Source organism: Mesoplodon mirus (assembly GCF_964341445.2).
Source record: "Mesoplodon mirus genome assembly, chromosome: 15".
In the NCBI taxonomy this organism is placed as follows: domain Eukaryota; kingdom Metazoa; phylum Chordata; class Mammalia; order Artiodactyla; family Ziphiidae; genus Mesoplodon; species Mesoplodon mirus.
Genome location: NC_138991.1, coordinates 71,287,195 through 71,312,686, shown reverse-complemented (window position 1 = coordinate 71,312,686; position 25,492 = coordinate 71,287,195). Strand labels below are relative to the sequence as shown.

Sequence of the window (25,492 nt, the reverse complement as noted above, 5' to 3'; positions counted from 1 at the left end):
CTTGGAAATATACAGTGGTGCCAGTTAGAAGATTTTTTAGCATAGAGGTACCTTAAAATTGTATGAAGTTTTATTGAGTTGTAATTGACATCATAACATTGTGTAAATTTAAGGTGTTCATTGTTGATTTGATGCAGCTATATATTGCAGAATTATTACCACCACAGCATTAGCTAACACCTCCACCTGTGACATACCATTTGGGTTGGGGGCGAGAACATTACAAATGTACTCTCTTAGCAACTTTCAAGTATATAATTATGGTTAATTACAATCACTATGCTCTACATCAAATTGCTGGAATGTATTCATCTTACAACTGAAAGTTTGTGCCTTGTGACCAGTATCTCCCCATTTCCCCCACCCCCCAGCCCCTGGCAATCACCATTTTACTTTGTTTCTATGAGTTTGATTTTTTTAGATTCCACATATAAGTGACATCATACAGTATTTGTCTTTGGCTTATTTCACTTAGCATAATGCCCTCAGAGTCTATACATGTTGTCACAAGTGACAGGATTTCCCTCTTTCTTGTGGCTGAATAACATTCCATTGTATATATATGCCACATCTTTATCCATTCATCTGTTGGTGGACACTTAGGTTGTTTCCATATCTTGTCTATTGTGAATAATGCTGCAATGAACACGGGAGTGCAAATATCTCTTCAAGATACTGATTTCATTTTCTTTGGGTATATATTCACATACAAAAAGTCTACGTTTTTACACACCCCCTACATTTTGTATTTTTGATGTTTTGTCTTTTTCATGTTGTGTGTCCCTTAATTATTGTAGTTATATTTATTTTTAATACTTTTGTCTTTATAAGTGACTTACCCACCACTATTACAATATTAGCGTATTCTGAATTTAACTATATATTTTACCTCTGTCGGTGAATTTTATACTTTCATATGTTCTCATGTTACTAAATAGCTTATTAGTAGCTTTCATTTCAGCTTGAAAAACTCCCTTTAGCATTTCTTGTAAGGCTGATCTAGTGGTGATAAACTTCAGCTTTTGTTTGTTTGGAAAATTCTATCCTTCAATTCTGAAGGACAACTTTGCTGCATATAGTATTCTTGGTTGGCAGCTTTTTCTTTCAGCACTTTGAATATATCATCCCACTTGTTTCTGGCCTGTAAAGTTTCTGCTGAAAAATCTACTTGTAGTCTTACGGGGTTCTCTTGTAGGTAACAAGTTGCTTTTCTCTTGTTGCTTTTAAGTCTCTCTCCTTGCCTTTAACTTTTGACAATTTAATCATAATGTGTGTCAGTATAGGTTCATCTTATTTGGTACTCTTTGAGTTTCCTTTATCTGGATGTCTGTTTTTTTTTCTTCCAAGTTAGTTAGGGAACTTTTCAGCCATTATTTCTTTGAATAAGCTTTCTGCTTCTTTCTCTCTCTCCTCCTAGGACCTCTATAATGTGTATATTGGTCCACTTGATGGTGTCTCAGGTCTCCTGAGCTATGTTCACTCTTTTTCATTCTTTTTTGCTTTTTGTTGCTCTGACTGGATGAATTCCACTGGACTGTCTTTGAGTTCATTGCTCCTTTCTTCTGTTTGACCGAGTCTGCTATGAACCCCTCTGTTGAATTTTTCAGTTTAGTTATTGTATTATTCAATATTCAGTTATTCTGTTTGGTAGTTATATTTTCTATCTGTTTTGAAGTTCTCCTTTATTTATGAATTGCTCTCCTGACCTTGGTGGGCATCTTTATGACCATTATTTTGAACTCTATCAGGTAAATCACTTATCTCTTTCATGAAGATCTGTTTCTGGAGATTTTGCTTGTTCTTTTGTTTAGAACATATTCCTCTGTTTATTTTCCTTCACTCTCAGTCTTGATGCCTGCACATTAGATACAATAGCCACCTCTCACAGTCTTGACAGAATGGTCTCAAATAGGAGATAAACCTCATCAATTAGCCTGATCTGAGCTCTTGGTTGTCTCCCACGACTTTCTGATCTCCAAGCTACTTGATGAGCAACTGATAAGCTGTTAAGTACCCCTGACTTTGTTCTTAGTGGCTCCCAGTAATTGAGGGTGTGCCACGACCCATCAGTATCCCAAAGGGGAGAATTGCTGTCAACACCTAGATGCAGGCTGATTAGAAGTGGATCCTCAGGCAGCAGCTGGGAAAGTATGTAGTTAAGCCCTTTCCAGGGGGAAACTGGGAGGTGAGCATTTTTTGCCTGCTCCCTCTACACTGAACCCAGATGTATAGCTGCAGGGGGTGCTCCTGCACCCATATAAAAACTTCTTTGCAAAAGTCCTGTGGGACTCGTGAATGCAGTTCTCATTGGCTATTAGATTTGGGGTTCTTGGGTGGCAGCTGGGATGCCAGACATGCGTACAAGCTCCTTCCAGAGAGGTTGGCAATCGGATAATGTTGGGGCAAACCAGAGGTGGAAAGTAGGGAAAGTGCTCATAGACTCCCGTGGCCCTGGATCACAGCCAGTCCCTGCATGTGTGCTAAATTAGAAGGCTAGTGCTCAAGGAGCAGCTTGTAAAGTGTGCAGTCACACCCTTAGGGAAAGGCTGGGAGGTGGGTGTTGTTCTCTGCCACTTCTGCACTGAGCCCTGGGGGGTGGCCACAGCAGCAAGTGTTTGGTTGCCATTAAGAACTGCTACTTTGTTTGCTACAGTCCTGTGGGTCTCATGGACCTAAACCGCCTTGGCTTTCAGAGCTAGGTCTTTAGGAGGCCCGTTCATTCCTTGAGTGGGACTCTTAAATGTTGGGGTGCTCTGTTGTGGTCCAAACCCTGTGCTCCTCAGGGAGAGGCTGGGAGTTGGGGTTGGCATTTCCCTCTCAACTGTACAGTGCCGTGCCAAGGATGAAGTTGAGAGTGTGTCTCAGCCTCTCTTACTGGATTTGATGTGGCTTTTCTCATCTGTCTGATGTGTAGGAATCCCTCAGCTAGTTTCTGGATTTCTCTCAGAGGGGATTGCTCTGTGTGTAGCTGTACGTTCGGTGTATCCGAATGAGGGATGAGGGAGTTCAGGACCCTTCTATGTTGCCATCTTGGTCCCCTCTCTCACATGAAGCAGATTTTTTTTTTGGCCGCGCTGCGTGGCTTGCGGTATCTTAATTCCCCGACCAGGAATCGAACCCAGGCCCCCTGCAGTGGAAGCTAGGAGCCCTAACCACTGGACCGCCAGGGAATTCCCTCATATGAACCAGATCTTAATGGGTAATCATTCATTTATTGGTTGTATATGGAAAAGCCAAAAATATATTCTTTTTTTTTTTTTTTTTTTTTTTTTGCGGTACGCGGGCCTCTCACTGTTGTGGCCTCTCCGTTGCGGAGCACAGGCTCCGGATGCACAGGCTCAGTGGCCATGGCTCACGGGCCCAGCTGCTCTGCGGGATGTGGGATCTTCCCAGACCGGGGCACGAACCTGTGTCCCCTGCATCAGCAGGCAGACTCTCAACCACTGCGCCACCAGGGAAGCCCTATTCTTTTTTAATATGTATAAACTTTTGAAGAAAAAGTAAGGTGTGTACATTTTGTTTTAAAGCATTTGTTGTTGGAGATTGTCATGCTCAGTGAAATAAATTAGACAGAGAAAGACAAATATCATATGATGTGGCTTGTATATGGAATCTAAGAAAATGGTACAGGTGAACTTGTTTGCAGGACAAGAGAGAGAGTCACAGACGTAGGGGGCCAACTCATGGTTGCCAGTGGGGAAAAGGGCAAGGGGGAGTGAATTGGGAGATTGGGACTGACATATGCACACTACTATATATAAAGTGGATGACTAATAGGAACCTACTCTATGGCACAGGGAACTCTACTCAGTGCTCTGTGGTGACCTATATGGGAAAAGAATCTAAAAAAGAGTGGCTTATATGTATATGTGTGACTGGTTCACTTTGCTGTGCAGCAGAACCTGGCACAACATTGTAAATCAACTATACTACAATAAAAATTAGTTTTAAAAAATAAAGCATTGGTTGTAAATATTGCAATAGCAATAGTAAATACTAAGAAGCATGTCCTAAAAATCTGATTGTTAAAATTCATGTTGTTCTAAATGGTCCCGATTTTGGACTCTGTTTAACTAGTGCTAGAAAGGATCCAATTACATCTGATATCTTTACTAGAAATAGAATGTTGCCTCTGGGCTAGTATTAATTTTTGTAAAATAAATTACAGATTTTTCTTGGCCTTATGTAATACAGGTCAGATGGCAAGAAATGTGAGTACCTGAAGAGCAACTGATAAGCTGTTAATTACCCCCATTAACATTTATTAGGCACCCACTGTTTTTTGACCCTTTCTGAGGAAGTGCAAAATCTTTGAAGAATAGGAAATTAATGTGATGTACTCCCCCCTCCAGTTCATTAGTAACCTGGGCTTCTGGCATTTAGATGAGATATTAAAACAGGACTGGAAAGATTTAGACATTTCATTTTCACATTGCCAGAAAGTTAACAAGGTACTAAAGAAAACTTGTTTCAAAATGTGGGTGGCCTCAATATGTTGTATGTTGTTATCATTCTAAACCAGCACACTTGGAAAAGTAGAGAAATTCATCCAGAGGGCGGAGGGAGTGAGAGTGAAAAGTCATTTGCCTTCTGGGAGTACTTTCCACAAACAAATAAGTGTAAGTAAGGTGGCCTCTCACAGTTCTTTTCCATCACCTGTGAGTGACACAGAGTAGCTGTAAGGCGACAGACTCAAGGAATAGAGGAGACAAAAATAAGAAAGAATATGCCTGCTTTAAACCAAGTGTCAGCAAGCCACAGCCCACAGCCCCAATCTGGTGCACTGCCAGTTTTTTTGTATGGCCTCAAGCTAAAAGCTGGTTTTTCCATTTTTAAATGTTGAGGTGGAAGCAAAAGAATAATTTTGTGATATGTGAAAATTACATGAAATTCAAATTGCAGTGCCCATAAATGAAGTTTTATTGGAACACGGCTAGGCTAATTTGTTCAAGTATTGTCTGTCCATGGCTGCTTTCTGCTATGGCCAAGCTGAATAGTTGTGACAGAGACCATATGGCCTTCGAAGCCTAAAATATGTTCCATCTGGCCCTCTAAGGAAAAGTGTGCTGACCACAGATTTAAGTGAAGCGATGAATGGAACAGGAGGGCAGCATTTCGGAGCGTGGGGGGAACAAACAGAGCAGTGGCGCTGGGGCCCCAGGCACAGTCAGAGGGGCAGTCCCAGAGGGGATGGCTTCGTCCCAACGGCTGGGGCCCCAAGAGCACTGGGATGCTGTTATCTGTGAGAGAGAACTGCAAACTCTCCAAGAATACGGAGATACAGGATTAATCTCATTTGGAGAAGAGGGTGTGGCTCGACTAAGGTAGATGCAAAGACACAGGATTCTCCTGGATGCTTCAGTACTTGATAGTGAAATCGGAAATGGCAGAATTTGGTTTCCCTAACATGACTGGAATTGATACAGCTTTCCAGAAATATTATAGAGAAAGAAGGTTTCTTAAGTTGAAGGTAGAAGACTTTCTGAATCTTTCTGCAAAGCTGCCTCGATTTCATACCGGCAATGCCAAAGGGACTATTGATGCCATAAACCGTGATCCTAACAGTGCAGTTGAGAAGGTGAAGCATTATGTGAACTCTCTTTCCAGAATGTTGAAAAGTGAAAGACTTTTTTCTAATAACCTAATATAATTTAACCAAGGAGTCATTGCTAAATGAATTCAGTGAAGGATTTGAACTTCTCAAAGAGCTGCCAACACCCAAGTTCATCTTTGGAGGCAGATCCGGAAACAGTGTTGCATCACTCGTCTTCCAAAAAATGTGAGACTTTTTATTGGACAAATTCAGTTAGCTTTTTAAAGAAACTCCACAACAAAGTAAACCTGACACAGAAAATCCAAGGGTAAATAAATGCTTAGTAATCACACAGGATGCACACGTTGTATAGATAGAACAGGTTAGTTTAAAAAAAAAAAATCATGCGCATGTAAGTGCTTGGGTTTTAGAGGTAAACCAAGAATAATTAAAATGTTTTTTTTGTATTTAAAATGTAAATATTTTTCTTTCTGATTTAAGAAGAAATATTCCTGTAACTGCTGAAACAGTTAAAAACTTTAAAGCAGTAAGTGAATTTACAAGAAAAAAAAAAAGATGTAAAGTGAAATCCAAAGCTCTTTCTCAGCCCTCTAAACCTGTTGGCAGCATTTGACCCCTCTCCGTGTGACGGTTTCCCTCTCCTGGTTCCCTGCTTCCTTTTAAGCCTTTTTTTCCTCCATCTCTGTTGCTGGTTCCTCTTCATCTCTGAGATGAATGTTTAGGAAAATATCAGTGTGCCCCAGGGCTCAGTACCTGCACCTCTTCCCTTTTTTTTGTCTATACTTGCTGCCTGGGTGTAGAATGTTCAAGGGATTTGGGAACTGATAAAAGAAAAAGATAGAACTATGAGGTGGCAGGAGTGCATTCCTACTTTATTGGGTGATGATGAAGCTCTGCACGTTTGCAAGGGTGGGGAGGGAGGAATGTTCCTCATAGCAGGAATCTGTCCAGAAGCTACACCAAGGGGGTTGCTACTCAAGGGGAGGAGGGCAAGAGAACTCCCAGGGAGAGGGGAGTTGGAGTGGAGCCTTTGGTGTCTAGGTAATGCCGCTCAGCGGCACGGCAGGGAGTCGCTGAGTCAGAGAGGTCCAAGGGGCAGGAGTCTCACAGCTTATAAGGATTGAGGTCTGTCTTGTAGTCGCAAGGCTCTATCTTATCAATGGCCAGCAGATGCTAAGTATAGTTTGGCAGAGGTATGCAAAGCAGATGGGCCTTGAATGTCCAAAAATGTGCTCCTTTGGGCTATGTTTAAAACGAATGGATGTATGAATTTTTTTTTTTTTTTTTTTTTGATGGTACACGGGCCTCTCACTGTTGTGGCCTCTCCCGTTGCGGAGCACAGGCTCCGGACACACAGGCCCAGCAGCCACAGCCCATGGGCCCAGCCGCTCTGCGGCATGCAGGATCCTCCCGGACTGGGGCACGAACCCACGTCCCCTGCATCAAAAGGCGGACTCTCAACCACTGCGCCACCAGGGAAGCCCCGGATGTATAAATTTTGAGTCTGGCACTGACAGGCTTTTGAGCTAACAGTTCTCAGCCTACAGTGAAGAAATAAACAACTTTGGGGCAGATATACAGAGGCCATCTTTGGCTCATTTGTATAACACTAGGTGATCTCACCCCATTTTGAGGCTTTATACACCATCTTTGTGATGGTGACTCCCACACTGTGTCTTTAGCCGCCCTCTTCCTTGAGCTCCAGGCCCATACACCCTACTCAACACTTCCACTGGGTGTCTAGTCACATCTCAAACTTAACAAATCCCAACCTGAGTTCCACATACCTCCCCTCTAAGCCAGTCCCTCCTGCAACCTTCCCCACCTCCCCTCTTCCCAGTTGCTCAGGACTGAAACCTTGGAATCATCTTTGATGCCTCTCTTTCCCTCCTGCCACACCAAATCCATCGGCCCTCCCTGCCATCTGCCTCCAAAATAGATCCTGAGTGTGACTACTTTCTCCCACCCCCAGTGCCACCATGGTCCAAGCCATCACAATGACCCGCCAGGATGTTTTGCAGTGGCCTCCTTGCTGGTTTCTGTGTTTCTGCCCTCACTTCCCCTACAGCCTTCTCTCAACCCAGCAGCCGCAGTGTTGTTATCATGTAAAGCAAATCATGTCAGTCCTCCAGAGAATTCTCCAAGAGCTAAAGCCAAAGTCCTTACCAGGACCTACAAAGCCCTGCATGATCTGGACCCTTCCACCCTCTCTACCCTCATCCCCTATGACTGGCCCCCATGCTGCCTGCTTGTTCTTCAAACGTGCCAACCACATCCCTGTTTCAGGGCCTTTGCATCTGCTGTTCCCTCCGCCTGAAGTGTCCTTCCCCAGGTGTCCATGTGGCTCATCCTGCTTCCTTTTGGTCTTCACTTTCTCATTGAGGCCTGTTATGTGTCCAAGTTTCTAGCTCCTGAGCTAAAAATAGTAATTGTTGCATTTAGTTAATTATTTAGCACCTGAGATCTCCCAATTATATATGTTACAACGGTATGTTGTGGATTTTCATTTTGTAATGATAGGACACTTTCTCCCCTCCTGTCCCATCACTTGATAAAATATTAGAGACTGTGACAATTAAATACTCAAGTAAGAAAAAAAACTGTAAAATAACTATAGATGGCTGCCTCTGCAGAAGGATTTGGGAGTAGGGGGGCAGAGGCCATTTGTTTCTCATTATATCAGGTACATAGGGCGCCCTAACAAAGTACCACACCTGGGTGACTTAAAACAGAAATTTATTTCACAATTCTAGGGGCCAGAAGTTCCAAATCAGGGTGTCAGCAGGGCCACACTCCCTCTGACAGTTCTAGGGAGGAATCCTTCCTAGCCTCTTCCAGCTTCTGGTGACCCCAGGCGTTTCTTGGCTGGTGGCAGCATAACTCCAGTCTCTGCCACTGTCTTCACATGGACTTCTTCCCTGTATGTCTGTCTTCACATGGCATTCTTCTCTGTATGTGTCTGTATCTAAATTTCCCTCTTCCTATTGGATATGGGCCCACCCTAATGAGCCCATCGTAACTATTACAGATCGCATCTGCAGAAGCTCTGTTTCCAGATAAGGTCACGTTCACAGGTGCCAGGGATTAGGACTTCAACATATCATTTTGAGGCACACAATTCAACTCATAACACTCACTCAATGTTTTGCCATCAACATATATTATTTTGATTAAAGAGGGAAAAAAAAAATAGAAAAGAGTAAGTATCACTTGACTCCTCCTCAAAGAAATGGTGGCACCCAGAGGTCCTAACTGCACTCTGCTGGGCACTACGGCTCAGGTGGGATTCTCTTGGATGTCTCCTGCAACCTAGATAGGTCATTCGTGCCTGCACATTCCCCTGCCCTGAAGTGTCAGCAAAGTAAGATGAAAAGCTGTGCTGGAGCACAGGGCCTCACCAGGCAGTGGGCCAGGAGGAAGCTGTGTGAACCAGTTCTGAGCCTGGGGCACCATGCAGAGCTGTGCTCCATCTGCCAGCAGCTTCTCCTCATGAGCAGTGCCCACCGTGTGTGTGTGTGTGTGTGTGTGTGTGTGTGTGTGAGAGTGAGAGAGAGAGAGAGAGAGAGAGAGAGAGAGAGAGAGAGAGAGAGAGAGAGACTGACTTGCCAGGCTGGCACTTGATGCATTGCAGTGTTTCTCTCATCCAGTAAGTAAATCCCTATTCATTTTGGGCCCCTTGAATTCTCTTTATTTAGGAAATGATTTTGTTTTCTACTGGACTGCAGTAGAGAAGGGGAGAGACATATTGCGTTGCATGTATTGCAACGTGTTAAGCATTTCCCAGTATCTTCTGTCAAGACACAGTAACACGAGATTATAACTGCAGTGTATTACAACGTGTGGTTACATTATTTACCATAAGACGAGTTTGAGCCTGCCGTTGAATGGTTTCTTAGGTTGGGCGTTCCCAGAAGCAATCCCTGAGATGAGAAGTTGAGGACAGTCGGTTTATCTGGGAGGTGACCCCAGGAAACACCAGTAGGGTCACCAGTAGGAGCAGGACAGAGAGGTAAAGAGAGCCCATAAAGGGTGCACTAGAGAGTAGGCCACCTGTAGCACCTGGGGCTCAATCCCCCGGGGAGTTCTAGGAGGCACAGAATATGCGGCTCAGAGTTAATCCACCTGAGGGGTGCGGGAGCGGGCCTGCTTGTTATGGGTTGAATTTTGCCCCCAGAAAAAGATATGTTGAAGTTCCAACCCCTAGTTCCTCCAAATGTGACCGTATTTGGAAACAGGATTGATGCAGAGGTAATTACTCATACTGGAGTAGGGTGGGCCCTTAATCCAACACGACTGGTATCTTTAGAAAAAGAACATTGTGTGAAGAGGAGAGGGTCATAGAAAGAAGATGGTCATGAGAAGATGGAGGCAGAGATTGGAATGATGGTGCCACAAGCCAAGGAATGCCTGGGGCCACCAGAAGCTGGAAGAGGCAGGAAGGACATTCTTCTCCTGACTTTGGAGGGAGTGTAGCCCTGCCAACACCTTAATTTTGAACTTCTGGCCTCCAGAACTGTGAGAGAGTAAATTTCTGTTGTTTTAAACTACCCAGTTTGTGGTACTTTGTTATGGCAGCCCCCAGAAACCGGAACGATATTTGTATCCTAACTCCTTGTCCCACGAGGACTGCCTCCAGCAGCCACGACCCCTAGCACTTCCCACTCGCCTTTGGGAGCAGCCCGTCATGATCCCATGGCTGGAAAAAATACCTAGACAATAAGCAGCCTTTTAGAAGTGTGTGTGTGCCCAGATGTAGAACAATTTTCTGTCAGATTCATCGCACTGATTCATCGCACTGGCTTGCTCTCCATATGACAAACTGACACTCTCCTGGAGAAGTATGTCACCAAGAGTTAACCTGACCAGAATCTGGCTAAATTATCACAGGCAAGTCTTAACTTAGTAAAGAGGAGGAGAACCAGGCCTTCCAGATGAATAAAAGTCATGGGTGATGCCCGGAGGACAACTCTTTACCTGAACTGCCAAAACAGGAGTAATCAACCAAGTAGAAGCCACCATCTGTGAGGAATGAAATGCCAAGTAAAAGAAGGGAGAAGTGCTATTGTCCGTTGGTCTTGCTGTGAGAAGCTGCAGCCATAAAAATGGTAGCAGCCACTGTTTCCTGCACCATTGCCTTACACTGGGCACTACTCCGAGTGTTTTGCTTAAATTCAGTCATCCTCACAACCAGCCAATGGAACAGATATCCTTGTTTTACTGATGAATCTGAGGCCCAGAGAGGGAAAGTAACTTGCCCAAAGTCACACAGTTACTTAGAGCCAGAGCCCTGTCTTCTTATAGAGCAGATATGAGACAGGCCCTGAAGGTCCAAGGAACTGTCTGGCCTACCCCAGATGTTGTGATTCCCAGTCTAGAGTTCTTCCCACTATCCAGGCTCTCTCCTCGGCCCTGAAAAATGACCCTTGGCCAGCTATTCCCAGAGCTCTCCAGATAATCGGATTTTAAAAGTAATGTCTTATAATAATTTTTGAAACAGGTTCTTCAAGCCTATTTAATCTTTCTCCAGCCTGAAGGAGCAATGTCTTTTCCTGACCGCTTTCTCTTTATATCCTCCACATTCTTTTTTTTTAATTTATTTTTTTTGGCTGCGTTGGGTCTTTGTTGCTATGCGCAGGCTTTCTCTAGTTGCCGTGAGTGGGGGCTACTCTTCGTTGCGGTGCACAGGCTTCTCATTGTGGTGGCTTCTCTTGTTGTGGAGCACGGGCTCTAGGCGCGCGAGCTCAGTCGTTGTGGCGCACGGGCTTAGTTGCTCCGCGGCATGTGGGATCTTCCTGGACCAGGGCTCGAACCTGCGTCCCCTGCCTTGGCAGGTGGATTCTTAACCACTGCGCCACCAGGGAAGCCCCCCCCACATTCTTTTATTTCAGATGTTTGCTCTTTTCCTTTTTTGTTTGTTTCTGTATCCAAACACCAACCAACCAACCAATCTTAGTGCTAAATTTTAGAATTTACTTTGAAGAATGGATCTAAAAGTCACACTCCTCCCTATTAGCCCAAAGGAAGCTGAGAACATGACACTTTTGGCCTCAGGTGAATCTTTTATTACTTCAAACTGAGACATTTTTTCAAGGACGGTAGCACAGTCATTGTCACAAGCATGTTAATATATCTATTATTTGATAAAGAATATGCTACAAGTCATGCTATTCATATTTTCAATAACATTCTGGCAAAAATGAAGGACATTTCCAATCGTGTCAAACATTTGATGAACAGTAAATTCTACCTTCTGCCTTCGGGTAAATGAATGGGGTCTTTCAGTGAAGTGGTGGAAAACAGATCATGTGAGGCTGCTTTTAAAATCTGCCCTTTGCTCCAATGACCATCAGCCCCTTCGGTTACCACTGAATTTCTCAGCTATTTTCTGTAGTTCCAAATCCATCGCAGCCAAGTTTTCAAGTTCTTTTTCCTAGAAAATACAGAAAAGTAGAGGCATGAGGTCCCAGATCCATTTAGTTCTTTGCAGTTTTAGGGAGTATGAACAGAAAGGGGAATTTTTGATATGTTAGAGGCTCTAGGAGATACCCGACATCAGTGGTTTTCAAAGTGTGGTTCCTTGACCAGCAGCATCAGTATCACCAGGGAACTCGTCAGAAATACAGGTTCTTGGGCCCCACCTGGGACCTACCTACGGAATCAGAAACTCTAAGGCTAGAAATCCCACATGATTCTGAGGCACATTCAAGCCTGAGAAGCACCAACCTACATGATCAATATTGGGGGAAAAAAAACATTGTTAAGGAAGGTAAAGCTCTGGTAATGTTACTTCTCCTACACGTAGATGTCTGACTGTTCTAGGCCAGGAGATGACAGAGACAGAACTAAGCAACGAACTTCTGTATCACCTGTTCTTTTCTACCCTGGGAAACAGTGATGAAAAGCCAAATGACCAAGGAGAAGACACTAGACCAGTGGTTTTCAACCTTGGCTGAACATTGAAAGCACCGGGGAGCTTTAGAACATCCTGATGCAGCCGAGGTTGAGAAGCACTGCAGTGGGAGGAAGTGGACAGGGCTGTGGACAATGGCTAGATGCCAGGTGGAACTCAAACCCAGAGGCTGTGTCCGCTCCGTTACTAGGCGTACAGTCCCATGGTGATTAATTCCCATCCGTATCTCCCCATAGTATCAGATAGTCTTGTCTATAACATATTAAAATTAACCACCTGAAGTTAGTTTTAAGCAAAAGCCCCACGCCATACCTCTTCCTCCGTCAGAGCTCCTTGGCCGGCCCTCTCCTCTTCATTTCCTGCTGCGTGGCGACGGCGTATGTGCTCCTCCGAGCCATAGAAGTCCGGGAACTCAGCTGACTTCTTCCTGTAGTGAAGGAGCCGGTCCAGTTCGGCCACTCTGTCATACTGCCTTTTCAGATCCAGTTTGGGGGCCAGGTTTCTCTTCTCATACCCCCAGTTTACATCCTCCTCAAAGGGCTTTTTCTCCCACCAGTCATAGCTGTATTCTGGGAAGAAATTCTTCTCATTCAAGGTCAGCCCGTTCTCCTCTTCACCCTCAAGAGAATTGTCATCCATGTGGTCTTTTCTCTCAAACCGGCTGCTCTTCCACTGGGGAGGGTCGTCGTACGGACCGACGAGCTCCGCTAACCTCTCCTTGTCGGTGATGCGACGCGGAGCGTACTGTTTGCCTCGAAGCCTAGCTCCTTCCCTGTTCTCTTCGGCGTCTTGCGGGTCCCCCCGCTGCGGCCACTTCCCTCGGGCTCCCTCCTCACCCCTCTGCTCATCATAGTCGAGGTAATCTCGCAACTCGCCTGGAGGATGCCGTCTCGCCTTGTCCCGAACACGATGGTGCGCTTCACCCAAGAACCGTTTCTCTTCCGTCTGGTGCAGAGTGGGGTAGGCTCCCGGGTCCCCTCCCCGGGCTCTGTGGCGGGTCCCCCCCTCCTGGCCTCTCTCTTCCTCGCTCTCCTCGTCACGGCCGTGCGCCACGCCATTCAGCTCTAGGCTGAGGTCTTTTCTCCCGTCCTCCTGCTCTGGGCTCTCCTCACCGCCAGGCCTGGGAGCCCGGTGCTCTTCACTTCCTTTGCCCCCATATCGTGCCCCCTCCGGGTCCCCGGGAGCCCGGGCAGCCAGGTGACTCCGCACTTCCTCCCCGTATTCGGCTTCTTCCTCCGAAGGCCTGGAGAGGGCTGGATGGCGGGCTCTCTTTTCCCCTGAGCCGCCCGTGCCCACGTGCGGCTCCTCCCGGGAGTACCCCCTTCCCTCAGCGGGAGGACTCCCTTCCTGAGAGGACCTGTCGGGCCTGCTCCTCCCGTGGTGGTATCTTGGCCTCGAGCGTCGCTTGTCCGCCTCGGGGCTGACATCCTCCTCGCTCTCCTCAGGTCCTTCCCGGCGCTCGGGGTGGCTTTGCGGCTCTCGGGGCCCATTCTCCTGGCTCCCGGTCTCCTCTCCGCTCTCCTGGCTGCTCCTCTCCCGGCTGTGCGACTTCTCCAGGCCCCCCGCGGACTGCGTACCGTATCTGGACGCTGACTCGTCTTTCTTAGCTGGAGTCTGGCTTCTGTGGCTGGGAAGAGCAGTTTGCGCCTCTCCTGCCCCTCCAGGGTGTCCCTCCTCACGGCCGTCTTCCACACGCTCCCTCTTCTGATATTTCTCCGCCTCTTCTTCCTCCCTGTCGTGTCCATTGTTCTTCTCAGAATGGCGTGTCTTTGCTTCTTTGGCCACTTGGCTGCCTTGGGACTCGCCTGCCCGCTCTCGGCTGTGCCCACCGCCCTCTGTGTCTGTCACTGTCTGGCCTTGGGCGTCCCCCTCCCCTGCGTCCTCCCTACTGGAGGTCCTGGGGGCTTCTGAGGCATCAGCTGGGCCTCTTAACAATCTCACTTCAAACCTTGTGTTTTCATTTTCACTTTTCTCTTCATTTTTGAGCTGTTTTCCACCTATAATGAAAATAGAAAAGAGTAAGTATCACTTCAGAATTGTTTGTGGTTCAGTAAGCACGGCCTCAGTGATCACTACAAATCCTAAAGATCCTGAAAGTCCTTGGGTAATTTTTTAAGTTAATAAAGAATATACTCAGATTACTTTTAAAAGAAATGGTATGGGGACTTCCCTGGTGGTCCAGCGGTTAAGACTCCACACTCTCAGTGCAGGGGGCCAGGGTTCGATCCCTGGTCAGGGAACTAGATCCCGCCTGCTGCAACCAAGATCCCGCATGCTGCAACTAAGATCCAGCGCAGCCAGATAAATAAATAAATATTTTAAAAAAGAAAGAAAGAAATGGTATGAAAACTCCTTAGCTGTGTTTAAATTTGATAATAAATTCTCTGCATATTTATTTTTTCATAACACCCAACAAGCATCTTTCAATGACCAAATTGAAATCCAAATATAGGTTTATAAAATACTAGAATTTAGAACCAGAAGACACCTTAGAATTTGTGTACTTCAGCCTCCCCTTTTTGTGGACAGAGACACTGAGGCTCAGAGAGGTGTAATTCAGGACCATTATTTCCATGTTTGCTCTAAGTAGGGGTTTAAAAGTTAGCATTGTGTAAATGGTTCCCACTAGAATCCAGCTCAATGAAGTTAAATGCCCAAAATGGGAAATATCAGATTCAACAAAGGATTAAAAATTTTGTGTTAGTTTATCAGACTTTTATTATCCAATCAACTGTGCAGATGCAACTTAGCAGTGAGTGACAATAAAACTTAGTAATTGGTGATAAGCAGGGTGTTTGTTTCTTCCCTGAGAAAACTGCACAGCAGTGGAAAGGACCATGTCCTTCCCTCATTCAGGTCCCATCCACCCCACATGTTCTCAAATGTTGAGAATGAACTTCAGTAAACTGAGTTATCTTTGTATTGCACAAATCAACAGTAGACAGTATAACCGACATTTTAATTGAATGCTATTTTTTCTCATCTTTTCTAAATGTTGACAGCATCTTCACTAAATCCTCCTTAACTCAAGGGCATCCTGTGAAAGAAGATACGCGGTTGACACTGTCTGAGTTGTTAGCTGGGAGGGCTTGGATTTCAACTGATGTCACTGAGTTCATATAGAACACCTGAAGCCAAGGCTGATCACAGCTCTAGGCTGACGTCTGCGCCATCCATGGTGGGGGCCGCCAAACCTTTGTGGCTGCTGAGGACTTGAAATGTGGCTGGTCCAGACTGAGACATGTTGTAAATGTAAGAAACCACCAGATTTCAGACTTCAGATGAAAAACAAGAATGTAAAATATCTCAAATTTTCATATTGATATGTTGGAATGATGATATTTTGGATGTATAAGGTAACATATATTATAAACATATGGTAGGTACAAATTATATATTGAATAAAATAAATTGGACAAAATTAAATGTATTATTAAAATTAATTTCACCTGTCTCTTTTTACTTTTTTAGTGTGGCTACTGGAAAATTTGAAATTATATTTGTGGTTCACATGATATTTCTGTTGAATGGCTCTTGATGAGTCATTTTGAACTGATATTTGCAAAGCAGAAAAAATTGGTCTGTTTTGTAAAAATGTCCAAGAAATAGCAGACAGTCTATTCGTCTCTGCTTAAAAGCCCAGCCTGGCATGATCATATGTTCATGTTTTATGAGGCAACTGAAATGTCCCTGACCTTTCACACCCAGACACCTGAGGGCTGGCCCTTCACCGGTGCCTTTGCCTTTTAAGAGCCAGTTGTGGTGTGTGCAGCACTGAGGCACGGCTGACCAGGTATGCACAGGTAAGCAGGGAGGCTTTGAGCAGATACTGATGTCATCCAGACAGAATCTCAGCTTCCCGAGGCAGAGGCTGTGTGGCCCCTTTCCTACTGCCTGCTGGTCAAGAAGGGAAGTATTTTTATTTTTTCCAGGTTAAATGTGTGCTGCTTGTAGTAGCTTGCCTGAGGCTTAGCACTTCCTCCTAAATTGAGCTTTAAGTCCCCTCAGGTGAGATCTCAGGAGGGCTGTGATCAGCAGCATACAGTCTTGTCAATCTGTAAAACCAAGGTGTGAAGCTCACTCTTACTTCAAGTAAAAAGGGGAAAATGCACCTTCCATCCCTAACTCTCATGTTGCCAGAGATGACCAGATCAAAGAGATTCTTATACCTGTTAAGAAATTGGACTATGAATTCCCTAAGGTCTCTTCAAGCCATGAAACAATGATTCTTCCCTGCTCCCCAAATGTTTGTTTGCTCAAGTAAGCGTGTGCTCACTCCAGAGATGTGCTGGAGAGAGTGGGAGTGGAGACAGAGATGGGCTGGGGATGGGAGGGAGGCTACATGAAGGAATTCATCCAACTTGTTGGCAGACAGATCCACCTGTCCTGTGATCGGCATAAGACATTTCAGCCTGAGAGAGAAAACCAGAAGAGGACAGAAGCTTTGTCGCTTGCCAAATCAGTAAACAAAGGATGTCCTGGCCATCTAGGCACTGCAGCCACACCTAACTGTGTACCCAGAGGGGATTCAGGATGGAAAAAAACAAGATAATTAAGATTCGTATCAAAGGAATGACTTCAATAAGCCCAGACTCCTGCATCCTCCCATACATAGAAAAGTGCTAAATTCGTTAACTTAAGATGTCTGGTTTTCTTTAATTAACAGTAATAGTTTGATGTTCTGACTATCTGGTTTTTATTGCAAGAACGCCTGTATATCCTGGCTCCTCCCTTACCTCTTCAAAACAGTCCCTCAGACTGTATCTGAGAGGTTGTCCCCTGGAATGTATGTCCATGGAATAAAATATAAATCTCAAATTTTAGGTTGTGCTTCTTTTTTTTTTTTTTCAGTCGACAGAAGTTATGAACTGGTAGCCCAAAGGTGAATTCTATTTGGCCTAAATAACATTTTTAGTAAATTTGAATTCAGAGGCAATAGTTAAATACTAGGAGATATTGCTTAGATATCCAAATTTTAAATTCTTTTGAAAAATCCCAAGATCTGGTAACAGAATCTATATTTCTCTCACAATAGGTTTCAAGCTGAGAAAAATCTATTCCTCCTTAGAAGGGGCATGTATCCTCCAGTTCGTGAGTCACTTCCTGTCCTGTTTTATTCCTTTCTCTTATGGGTTTGTCTGGCCCTGGCTGGTGTTTGAGTCTGCAACCCCGGAGGAGCTCAAATCTCCCTGATCTCAGTATTTAATGGCTCTCTGGGTATGGTGTCTCCAAGGTCCTGATAGACATGGGTCATTTGATTTTTACCAGTTTTCCTGGGGCTCTCTCAAGAGACTCAAAAGACCCCAGGGCACAATCAGTGATGAGCAGAGGCTAGACTCCTATCTGAGAGCTAAGAATCTGATCTTGGCAGTTAGCAAAGCCCTACAATCAACAACTCTTCCTAAGCAATCTTGGTTCTTTGATGACCTAGTATGACAGACCCAAAAATTCTGCATCCATCTGGTAAACAAAGAAAGGGGAAGGGAGATAACGAGATGGGTTTGCCCAAAGGAGCAGCATTTAGTCCCTGCCTGGAGACCCACCCTGCTCTCACTCATTCCCTGCAATGGCTAACAAGCTCATTCTAACAAGCTCATTCCTGTAATTGCTGGAAAAGAAAGTTGGGGAGAAATTCTGAAAGAGGCATGTAGGCTGGGAGTGGTAGAGAAGCTTCCTTCCACTGTGCATGGGTCTCCTACAGTCTCAGGCCCCCACACCTACTTTGGTTATCCTGAAGCCCCCAATAGTGGATTGAGTCCCCCCGGGTTACTCTTTTGGCTAGTCACTCATACTTGTTATAATTTTATGCATGGGCCTCATGTGCAGCAACAGGAAGAGAGTATTATCTTGCAATAGGAGATTTTGAAGGTGAAAATAAAAAAGAAAATCCACTGTTCTCAGCCTGACTAAAAATTTAAAAGCAGAGAAAGGTGTTGAAGAGAACAGAGCTTTTCAGATTTGTTTGAATCAGTTTGACTTCATGCTAAAAGAGATGCATAGTTTTTGTTTTTGTTTTGGCCATGCTGTGCAGCATGCAGGATCTTAGTTCCCCAACCAGGGATCGAACCCATGCCCCCTGCACTGAGAGCACAGAGTCTTAACCACTGGACTGCCAGGGAAGTCCCAGAGATGCATAGTTTTGTAAAATTTACCTCTTCATGTCAACTTCCAATGGATACTGCTCGTATCACTGTTCAAATTTTGTTTTCAACATAAGCTGTTTTGTATAGAGGAACATTCCAGTCTAGACCCAGAAGACCATTGCTCTGACTCCTTGGATGCTCTAAGTCTACCCCCATCCCTTCCAGTTCTCAGGCCTGGAACTCCTGATACCATTTGGTAGTACCTCTCATTCTAACAAGCTATGTATTAAAATGGCTTAACCAATCTGTCATGTAAACAGGCCAGAAGTTTCCCAGTCACCTTTCCAAGCTTCTAACTCCTCTTTGTCAGAAGAGTAGAAGGTAAAGAGAAGAATAATTTTTGTCTCCTATCCTTTCATCTTCCATTGCTTCCAGAACACTTCACCTCCCTGTCTAATCACAAACGAGCACTTCCCATACCTCCCTCCACCCAAATGAAAGCCTGTTTTAAAATGCCAAACTCTCAAACCAAGGAATTTAAGAACTATAAAGACAGCTCACAGACTATCATTGACTTCAACTCCCTCATTTTACTTTGAGGAAATAAACCCAGAGAGGCAAGGGGTCTTCCCCATGGTAACACGGCTATTAAGTGGCAGAGCAGGGTTTGGAAGCCATAGGTTATCTCCCCAGATACTGATCTAGCCTGTAGTCTTCCCACTGCATCATGCCTCTGGTTCATATGGAGGTAAAGGAAGGCGAAACAGAGGGAGCAAGAGAAAGAACTACTCAAGGGACAAAGATCTCCTGCAGTGGAGGATACTTACTATTCTTCAGGACTTGTCGGCACTCAGGGGTGATGGGTGGAGTGTTGGACTTCAACAAGGCATTTGAGAGGACCTCGATGATGCAGCGAGTCACCTAGGGGGAAACCAGAAAGCAGGCTGGCAAAGCTGGTATCACTAGAATGCCCGACTACTTAAGCCAGAGCTGCTGTCAAGAGAGGCTTGGCTATGTGACCTGTACCGATGCAGACACCTTGGGTCAGGAATGTAGACTTACATATAGGACTGTAATGAAACCTCCCAGGCCTCCCCACAGAGCAATGCAAGAAGGCACTGGGTCAAGACTATCCAGAGAAGAGAAGTAAACACCCATTTCTGAACAGATTCAAAGGAAAACAGTGTGATGACAGCTATCCTCAGGGGCACTAAAACATCCAGGAAGTAGGTAAAAGCCCAGGGCAGGAGGGACATCACTTGCTCCCATTTCCTCATTGTTGTTTGTCTATTTTTGGTTTTTATTTTGTTTAGTTTGATGAGATATGGGATGGGAGAATCCAGAGTCTAGATATAAGTCTGGATTCCAGACTTCCATTTCAACTTACCATTTCTTCACTGTGGTTCCTGATGTCCACTGGCAAAGAACTGACAGCTTTGAAAGAAAAAGAGAATGGGAAGTGAGTTGATTTTTGGAAGCTGTGTGTCCCCAAACTCACAAAATCACCCCACCCCCAGCATGTTACTTGGAAGGAGGGTCAAAGTCAGAGCTGAGCAGAGTGGAGATAGTTGGGGATGTCTATCCCAGGGACCAGAATTGCCCCAGTTGCACACACACACACGCACACATGCACACGTGCACACACAGCTGTTTCCCCTAGCAATGTCATAAACATGATTTGAAAATGAATGCTATCTTATATCCAATATAAATCAAATCCACACAAGGGGAGCTTCTGGGATACTGGCAATGTTCTGTTTTTGATCTGGGTGCTGATTACACAGGTGTGCTTAAGGAGGGAAAAATTCAGTAAGCTGTATACTTATGATCTATATGCAGTTTTCTGTACATATATGTCAATAAAAAGTTTAAAACAAACCTAGTTCAAATGAAACCGGGGTGCCCTCCTCAACCCTTCTGCCTACTCAAAATGGGTAAAGATCTGTGATTCCCTTTGCCTTTTCCTGTCCCCAAGAAAATATTCTCCCTGAAACTCACTTCCTTTACATAAATGTGGTTATGATTATCTTATATAATTAATTACCTCGTTTTACTCCCAAGCCTTTTCTTGGACAAGCACGCTTATGTGTCTGTATCAGTGTTGTTTCCCTTCCCCCATGTTGTCTGCAGCCATGTAAAAAATATGGGAGGTATCTAATTTTACCAGGCCATTGTCGAGTCCGCAATATCATATGCAAATAGGTGTTTAATGGATGGTTCATGAGGATATTGCAAAAAGATAAATTTTAATTTATTTAAATTAAATTTCATGAGATTCTGCTTACTTTAAACCAGTGATTGAAGTGCCTTTGTCATCTTAGGAAATGCTTCAGGGGTGTTTTTAATTTTACAGTGCTTTTTTTTTTTTTTTTCCTTTTTCAACGTTGCTTTGCTTCTTTTATCTTTCACTTTGACTTTGTTTTTTCTAAGCCCTTTCCACTGGAGAAGCTCAAAGCATTTACATATAGGCCCATCTCTACAGTTCTCCTGACACTCCCTAGAGGAGAAACTGCTATTATGGCTGGAGAGCTCAGTGCAGAAGATTCTTCCAGGTCTCTGAGACAAGTGAAGAGCTACTTGGAGCAAGAGCAAAACTCTCAGACATCAGAGATGGAAGCTGCTCAAATGCTGTTTCTTATTACCAGCAACCTGACCTTTCCTCCCCAGATATTTGCTTTCCAATCTCTTTACCTCCTCCCAATCAATTACATATCATAGGGCTCAATCTAGAAATAAAACTCCTATTTCATTTGCTCACCTTACTGAATTTTCCTTTTCAAAGCACAGCCTGGGATCTACTTCAATTGTTTCAATAGGCCCAAAGTTATGCAGTATGTTAAAGTCATTGGTAAAATATTTAAGAAGTGATTAACAAGGTATGACCCCACTATCTTCCTGAAATGTAGTTCAGACAAGATCTGGATGGCCACCTTTGGTACTCAGGGTCCAATATGCTGGGCCATTATTTTATCCCCAAATGGCTGTTATTTGAGAACATTCCCACTTTGGCACTTACTCTTCCCACCTGAGATCTGTAAAATGCTCTGAAAAGAAATAACTGAGAGAATTACTTCTGTCATAAACTAGAAAGTGCCTTTTAAAATTCTAGCTTTACTAAACTTTCTTTGGTAAATGCAGTTTCTTGCTAATAACTTTTCTTTTTCCACAAATGTTTAGTAGGTATTATTAACTACTGATATTGCTAAAGTAGTAACAGTCATCTGATTTGAGGGGAGATGAATATTTTTCTTTTGTGACTCTAAACAATTTGTAGCTCATGTTTTTTTTGTTTTTGTTTTTGTTTTTGTGGTACGTGGGCCTCTCACCGCTGTGGCCTCTCCCGCTGCGGAGCCTGTGCTCCGGATGCACAGGCTCAGTGGCCGTGGCTCACGGGCCCAGCCGCTCCGCGGCATGCGGGATCCTCCCGGACCGGGGCACGAACCCACGTCCCCTGCATCGGCAGGCGGACTCTCAACCACTGCGCCACCAGGGAAGCCCTCATGTTTGTTTTTACAGAACAATCCTATTTCCTAATTGAGGCTCTTCAGACATCTTTTTGATGGAAAGGAACTAAGGTCTCCTTATGAAAGCATATTATGCATCTAGTGAGACATCTAAGTTCCATTGTATTTCTTCCAATAGAATCTGTGGCAGCAAAGTGATAACCGAATGTATGTTGATACCCCTAAAGTACTTTAACTTATTTTTGTAAAAGTTAACATTAAGGGTGCACAAAAGAAAACCCAATAATTGTGATAAAAGTGAAGTAGTCAAATGGCAGAAAATTTTTCAAATAATATCACATGATAAATCTGAGAATAACTTCCAAAGTATTAATATTCCATAAGACTACCAAACTAAGGTTTCATCCCAGAATGAAAATACAGCTGTAAAATAACATGGTACGCAAACTCTTTTTTTTTTTTTTTTTGGCTGCTTTGGGTCTTTGTTGCTGTGCGCAGGCTTTCTCTAGCTGTGGCGAGCGGGGGCTACTCTTCGTTGCGGTGTGCAGGCTTCTCATTGCGATTGCTTCTCCTGAGAAGCACGGGCTCTAGGCACACGGGCTTCAGTAGTCGTGGCACACGGGCTCAGTAGTTGTGGCTCAAGGGCTGTAGAGCGCAGGCTCAGTAGTTGTGGCACACGGGCTTAGTTGCTCCATGGCATGTGGGATCTTCCTGGACCAGGGCTCGAACCCGTGTCCCCTGCATTGGCAGGCGGATTCTTAACCACTGCACCAGCAGGGAAGTCCCCGCTAACGCTTTTGAACGCAGAAACCATCTTACCTAGTATATATGAATAGCATGTAGCTTCTTCACTCATATTAATTTTTAGAGTGAACAACTCCTGTAGAAAGGTGTAGATCTCCCTTCAGAAGCTCATAATGGTAGGAAATGAGCCAGATGGTTTCTGCAGGTTTCCTGTGATTTTGCTAAAGAACAAACTCTGCTTGAAGGCTACCATGTCTAATATCCAAGCATTTGGGGGAGGTGGGAATGGGGAATGACTGCTAATGCATATGGAGTTCCTTTCTACCATGATGAAAATGTTCTGAAAAGTGATAATCTGTGAATGTACTAAAAATCACTGAATTATGTACTTTAAAAGTATGGATTTTATGGTGTGTGAATTATAGCTCAGTAAAAAAAATTTTTTTAAAGAATATAATATCTTGATTTTAGTTGCTGTTAAAATATAAACCCTTCTTAAAATATTATCTTGCATAAGAGCCATAAATATTTTACCACTATAGTTAAATAAGTCTTATAAATGACATTGTTTTTGTGGTCTATAGCACAATGTATAGCACAGATTTAGCTTGTTAAGAAATTCCTTTCTGAAAATATTTTTGACCAGGAAGGACTCTAAACATTCATTTGGTTTCCTTTAATTAAATCGAGAACATTTATAGGCAATTTGTAAGAGTGACAAGAATTTTAGAAAATTCTGAATGTATGTAGTTTGCAATAAAATAAATTACCAGTGGCTTCCATTTTCTCTTTGGGATCCCGTAATTGCTGTCAGTGAAACCCTCATATTCATGGATGGCAATGCCTCAACTCTAGTTAGGAATCTCAATCTCAGATAAGAACAATATTCTATGAGGTCATTAAGACAGCTAAAAGAACCCCTCCAATTTAATGTGGTGGTGGCATATTTGCTTCTCAATGGACTCATGGATTTTACTTCAACACACACACACACACACACACACACACACACACACACTTTTCCCCCAAATCTCCAAATCTCCAAAGATCATTTCTTTGAGATTCAGAGTAGTTTGAAAGATCAATCCCACAATTTTCCACACATAAAGAGGTACTGTCAAATATCTACTACTTAAAATTGTATCTTCCCAAATTGACTAAAACAATTTTTTTTACTACTCTAAAAATATTTTTCGTGCTTATTTTATACTCATTATTTTTCTGGAATACAAAAGTCAAAATATTTCTTGCAGTTTCCATTTAAAACTTGAAGATGGATTAATTTGAATGTGAAATTACCTCTCCCCAGAGGCAGAAATACAAAATACAGAAAAATATTACACTAAACCTGTGCATACATATACCTGAACACACATATATGAATGTGTTAAGAAAAAAGATATATCTTATCTACATATATACATAAGAGACTTGCTTTTATCTAATCATGTTTAAATAATAAAATAATAAAATAAATTATACAGTTGCCAACTAATATAATACATGTTCTCCTGTCTCTCCGTGGTCATGTGGTTTTAAAAAGCCAAACAAGCACTTAATTACAGGTACAGAATAAGACTATAACAGCATCTCTCTAAACAGGTAAAGAGGATGTGACATTTTAGAAGTGAGCATAAAATGTGGGGTTTCCTTGGAGGCGCGGGCACGTCTTCTTTATATCTATTAAAACAGACTCTTTTGGTTGGGCTAGGAAGCTCTCTGGCTTTTTCCAAGTCAGACGTTGGGGCGGGGAGTTGAAAGGAAATACCCAGGGAAGAGAAGAAAGTAAGAACCTCAAGCAAGAGGGAGACACCATCCACTCAACCCTCCCCGTCTCCCAGTATCCGCCAGTCAGGATGCCCAGAGCGGCCGGAGAGGCAGAGGCTGGCGCTGTCCGCGGTGCTGAACGTCCCATAGTGCCCACTCACCCGCCATCATCGTGGCTCCCAGGAGGCCGAGAAGCACCGCAGGCTGCATGGCCCGGCTCGCCGGAATCTGCGCAGGAGAAGAGGGTGGCGGCTGGCGGTGAGCAGACGTGGACGGAAGGCGAGATGAAGATACGCCGGGAAAATAGCCTTGTATCCTGGTCCCCGCGGTGTGGCGCGGTTGGCGCAGGCCCCGCTCTTTTAAAGAGCAAGCCGGGTCCGCAGGGCCGGGAGGGGCGGGCACCCAGGAGGCGGCGCCCCCTCGCTCAGCCCTGACGTCATGAGGCGGCCTCGGGGCGGTGGCGCAAGTAGGCAGAAATTTACGCCAGTCCAGTCGCCTTGGTGCTCTGGGTCTTGAGCGGGGGTGGGGAGTTAGGCAGAAGAAGGGGTGGAAGGGTGAGGGGAGGTAGTTAAAATGAGTCGGGGGGAGAGGAGCGAGGTCCTGCTTAGATTGTTCAAGCTTATTTCTCATCTCCCCCGCACCGCCCCACCCCCCAACCTCCATATCTAGAAACATGTGTTTGAGGCTGTGTATGTCTTTTCACTGTTGTCAGTTGGTCGACAGCCAGTTCCTACATTCAGACTTACTTTTCTTTTTTCTCATTACTTTATAAACCTTTTATAATTTCAGATCACCATGTACGGGGAGGGGGGGTGGGAAGCCTTTGGGTAGAAGATTTCTCAGGATTTCTCTCAAAGCAGGATGACAGAGGAAATCAATATTTTCCTTAGGAAACAGGGCTTTAGAATAAACATGGTATGAGATAGGGGTACAGTCACTCTTTTTTTTTAAACCCTATCATCACCTAATT

At 44.2% G+C, this 25,492-nt stretch overlaps 1 protein-coding gene and 1 pseudogene across 2 annotated transcripts; one reads left to right on the top strand and one right to left on the bottom strand.

The window, feature by feature from the left end:
* The first annotated feature begins 5,090 nt into the window (after positions 1 to 5,090).
* Positions 5,091 to 6,301, top strand: LOC309816775 (EEF1A lysine methyltransferase 2-like; annotated as a pseudogene). The gene has a single exon. The product of its transcript is annotated as an EEF1A lysine methyltransferase 2-like (transcript).
* A 5,589-nt stretch (positions 6,302 to 11,890) lies between these two features.
* Positions 11,891 to 24,732, bottom strand: CHGB (chromogranin B; the record flags this gene model as incomplete). Its single annotated transcript, XM_082645696.1, has 5 exons — positions 11,891 to 11,984; positions 12,777 to 14,461; positions 19,375 to 19,468; positions 19,935 to 19,981; positions 24,684 to 24,732. 5 exons carry the CDS (start codon positions 24,730 to 24,732, stop codon positions 11,901 to 11,903), a joined length of 1,959 nt encoding a protein of 652 aa, XP_082501822.1. The 3' UTR covers positions 11,891 to 11,900.
* Positions 24,733 to 25,492: the final 760 nt, after the last annotated feature.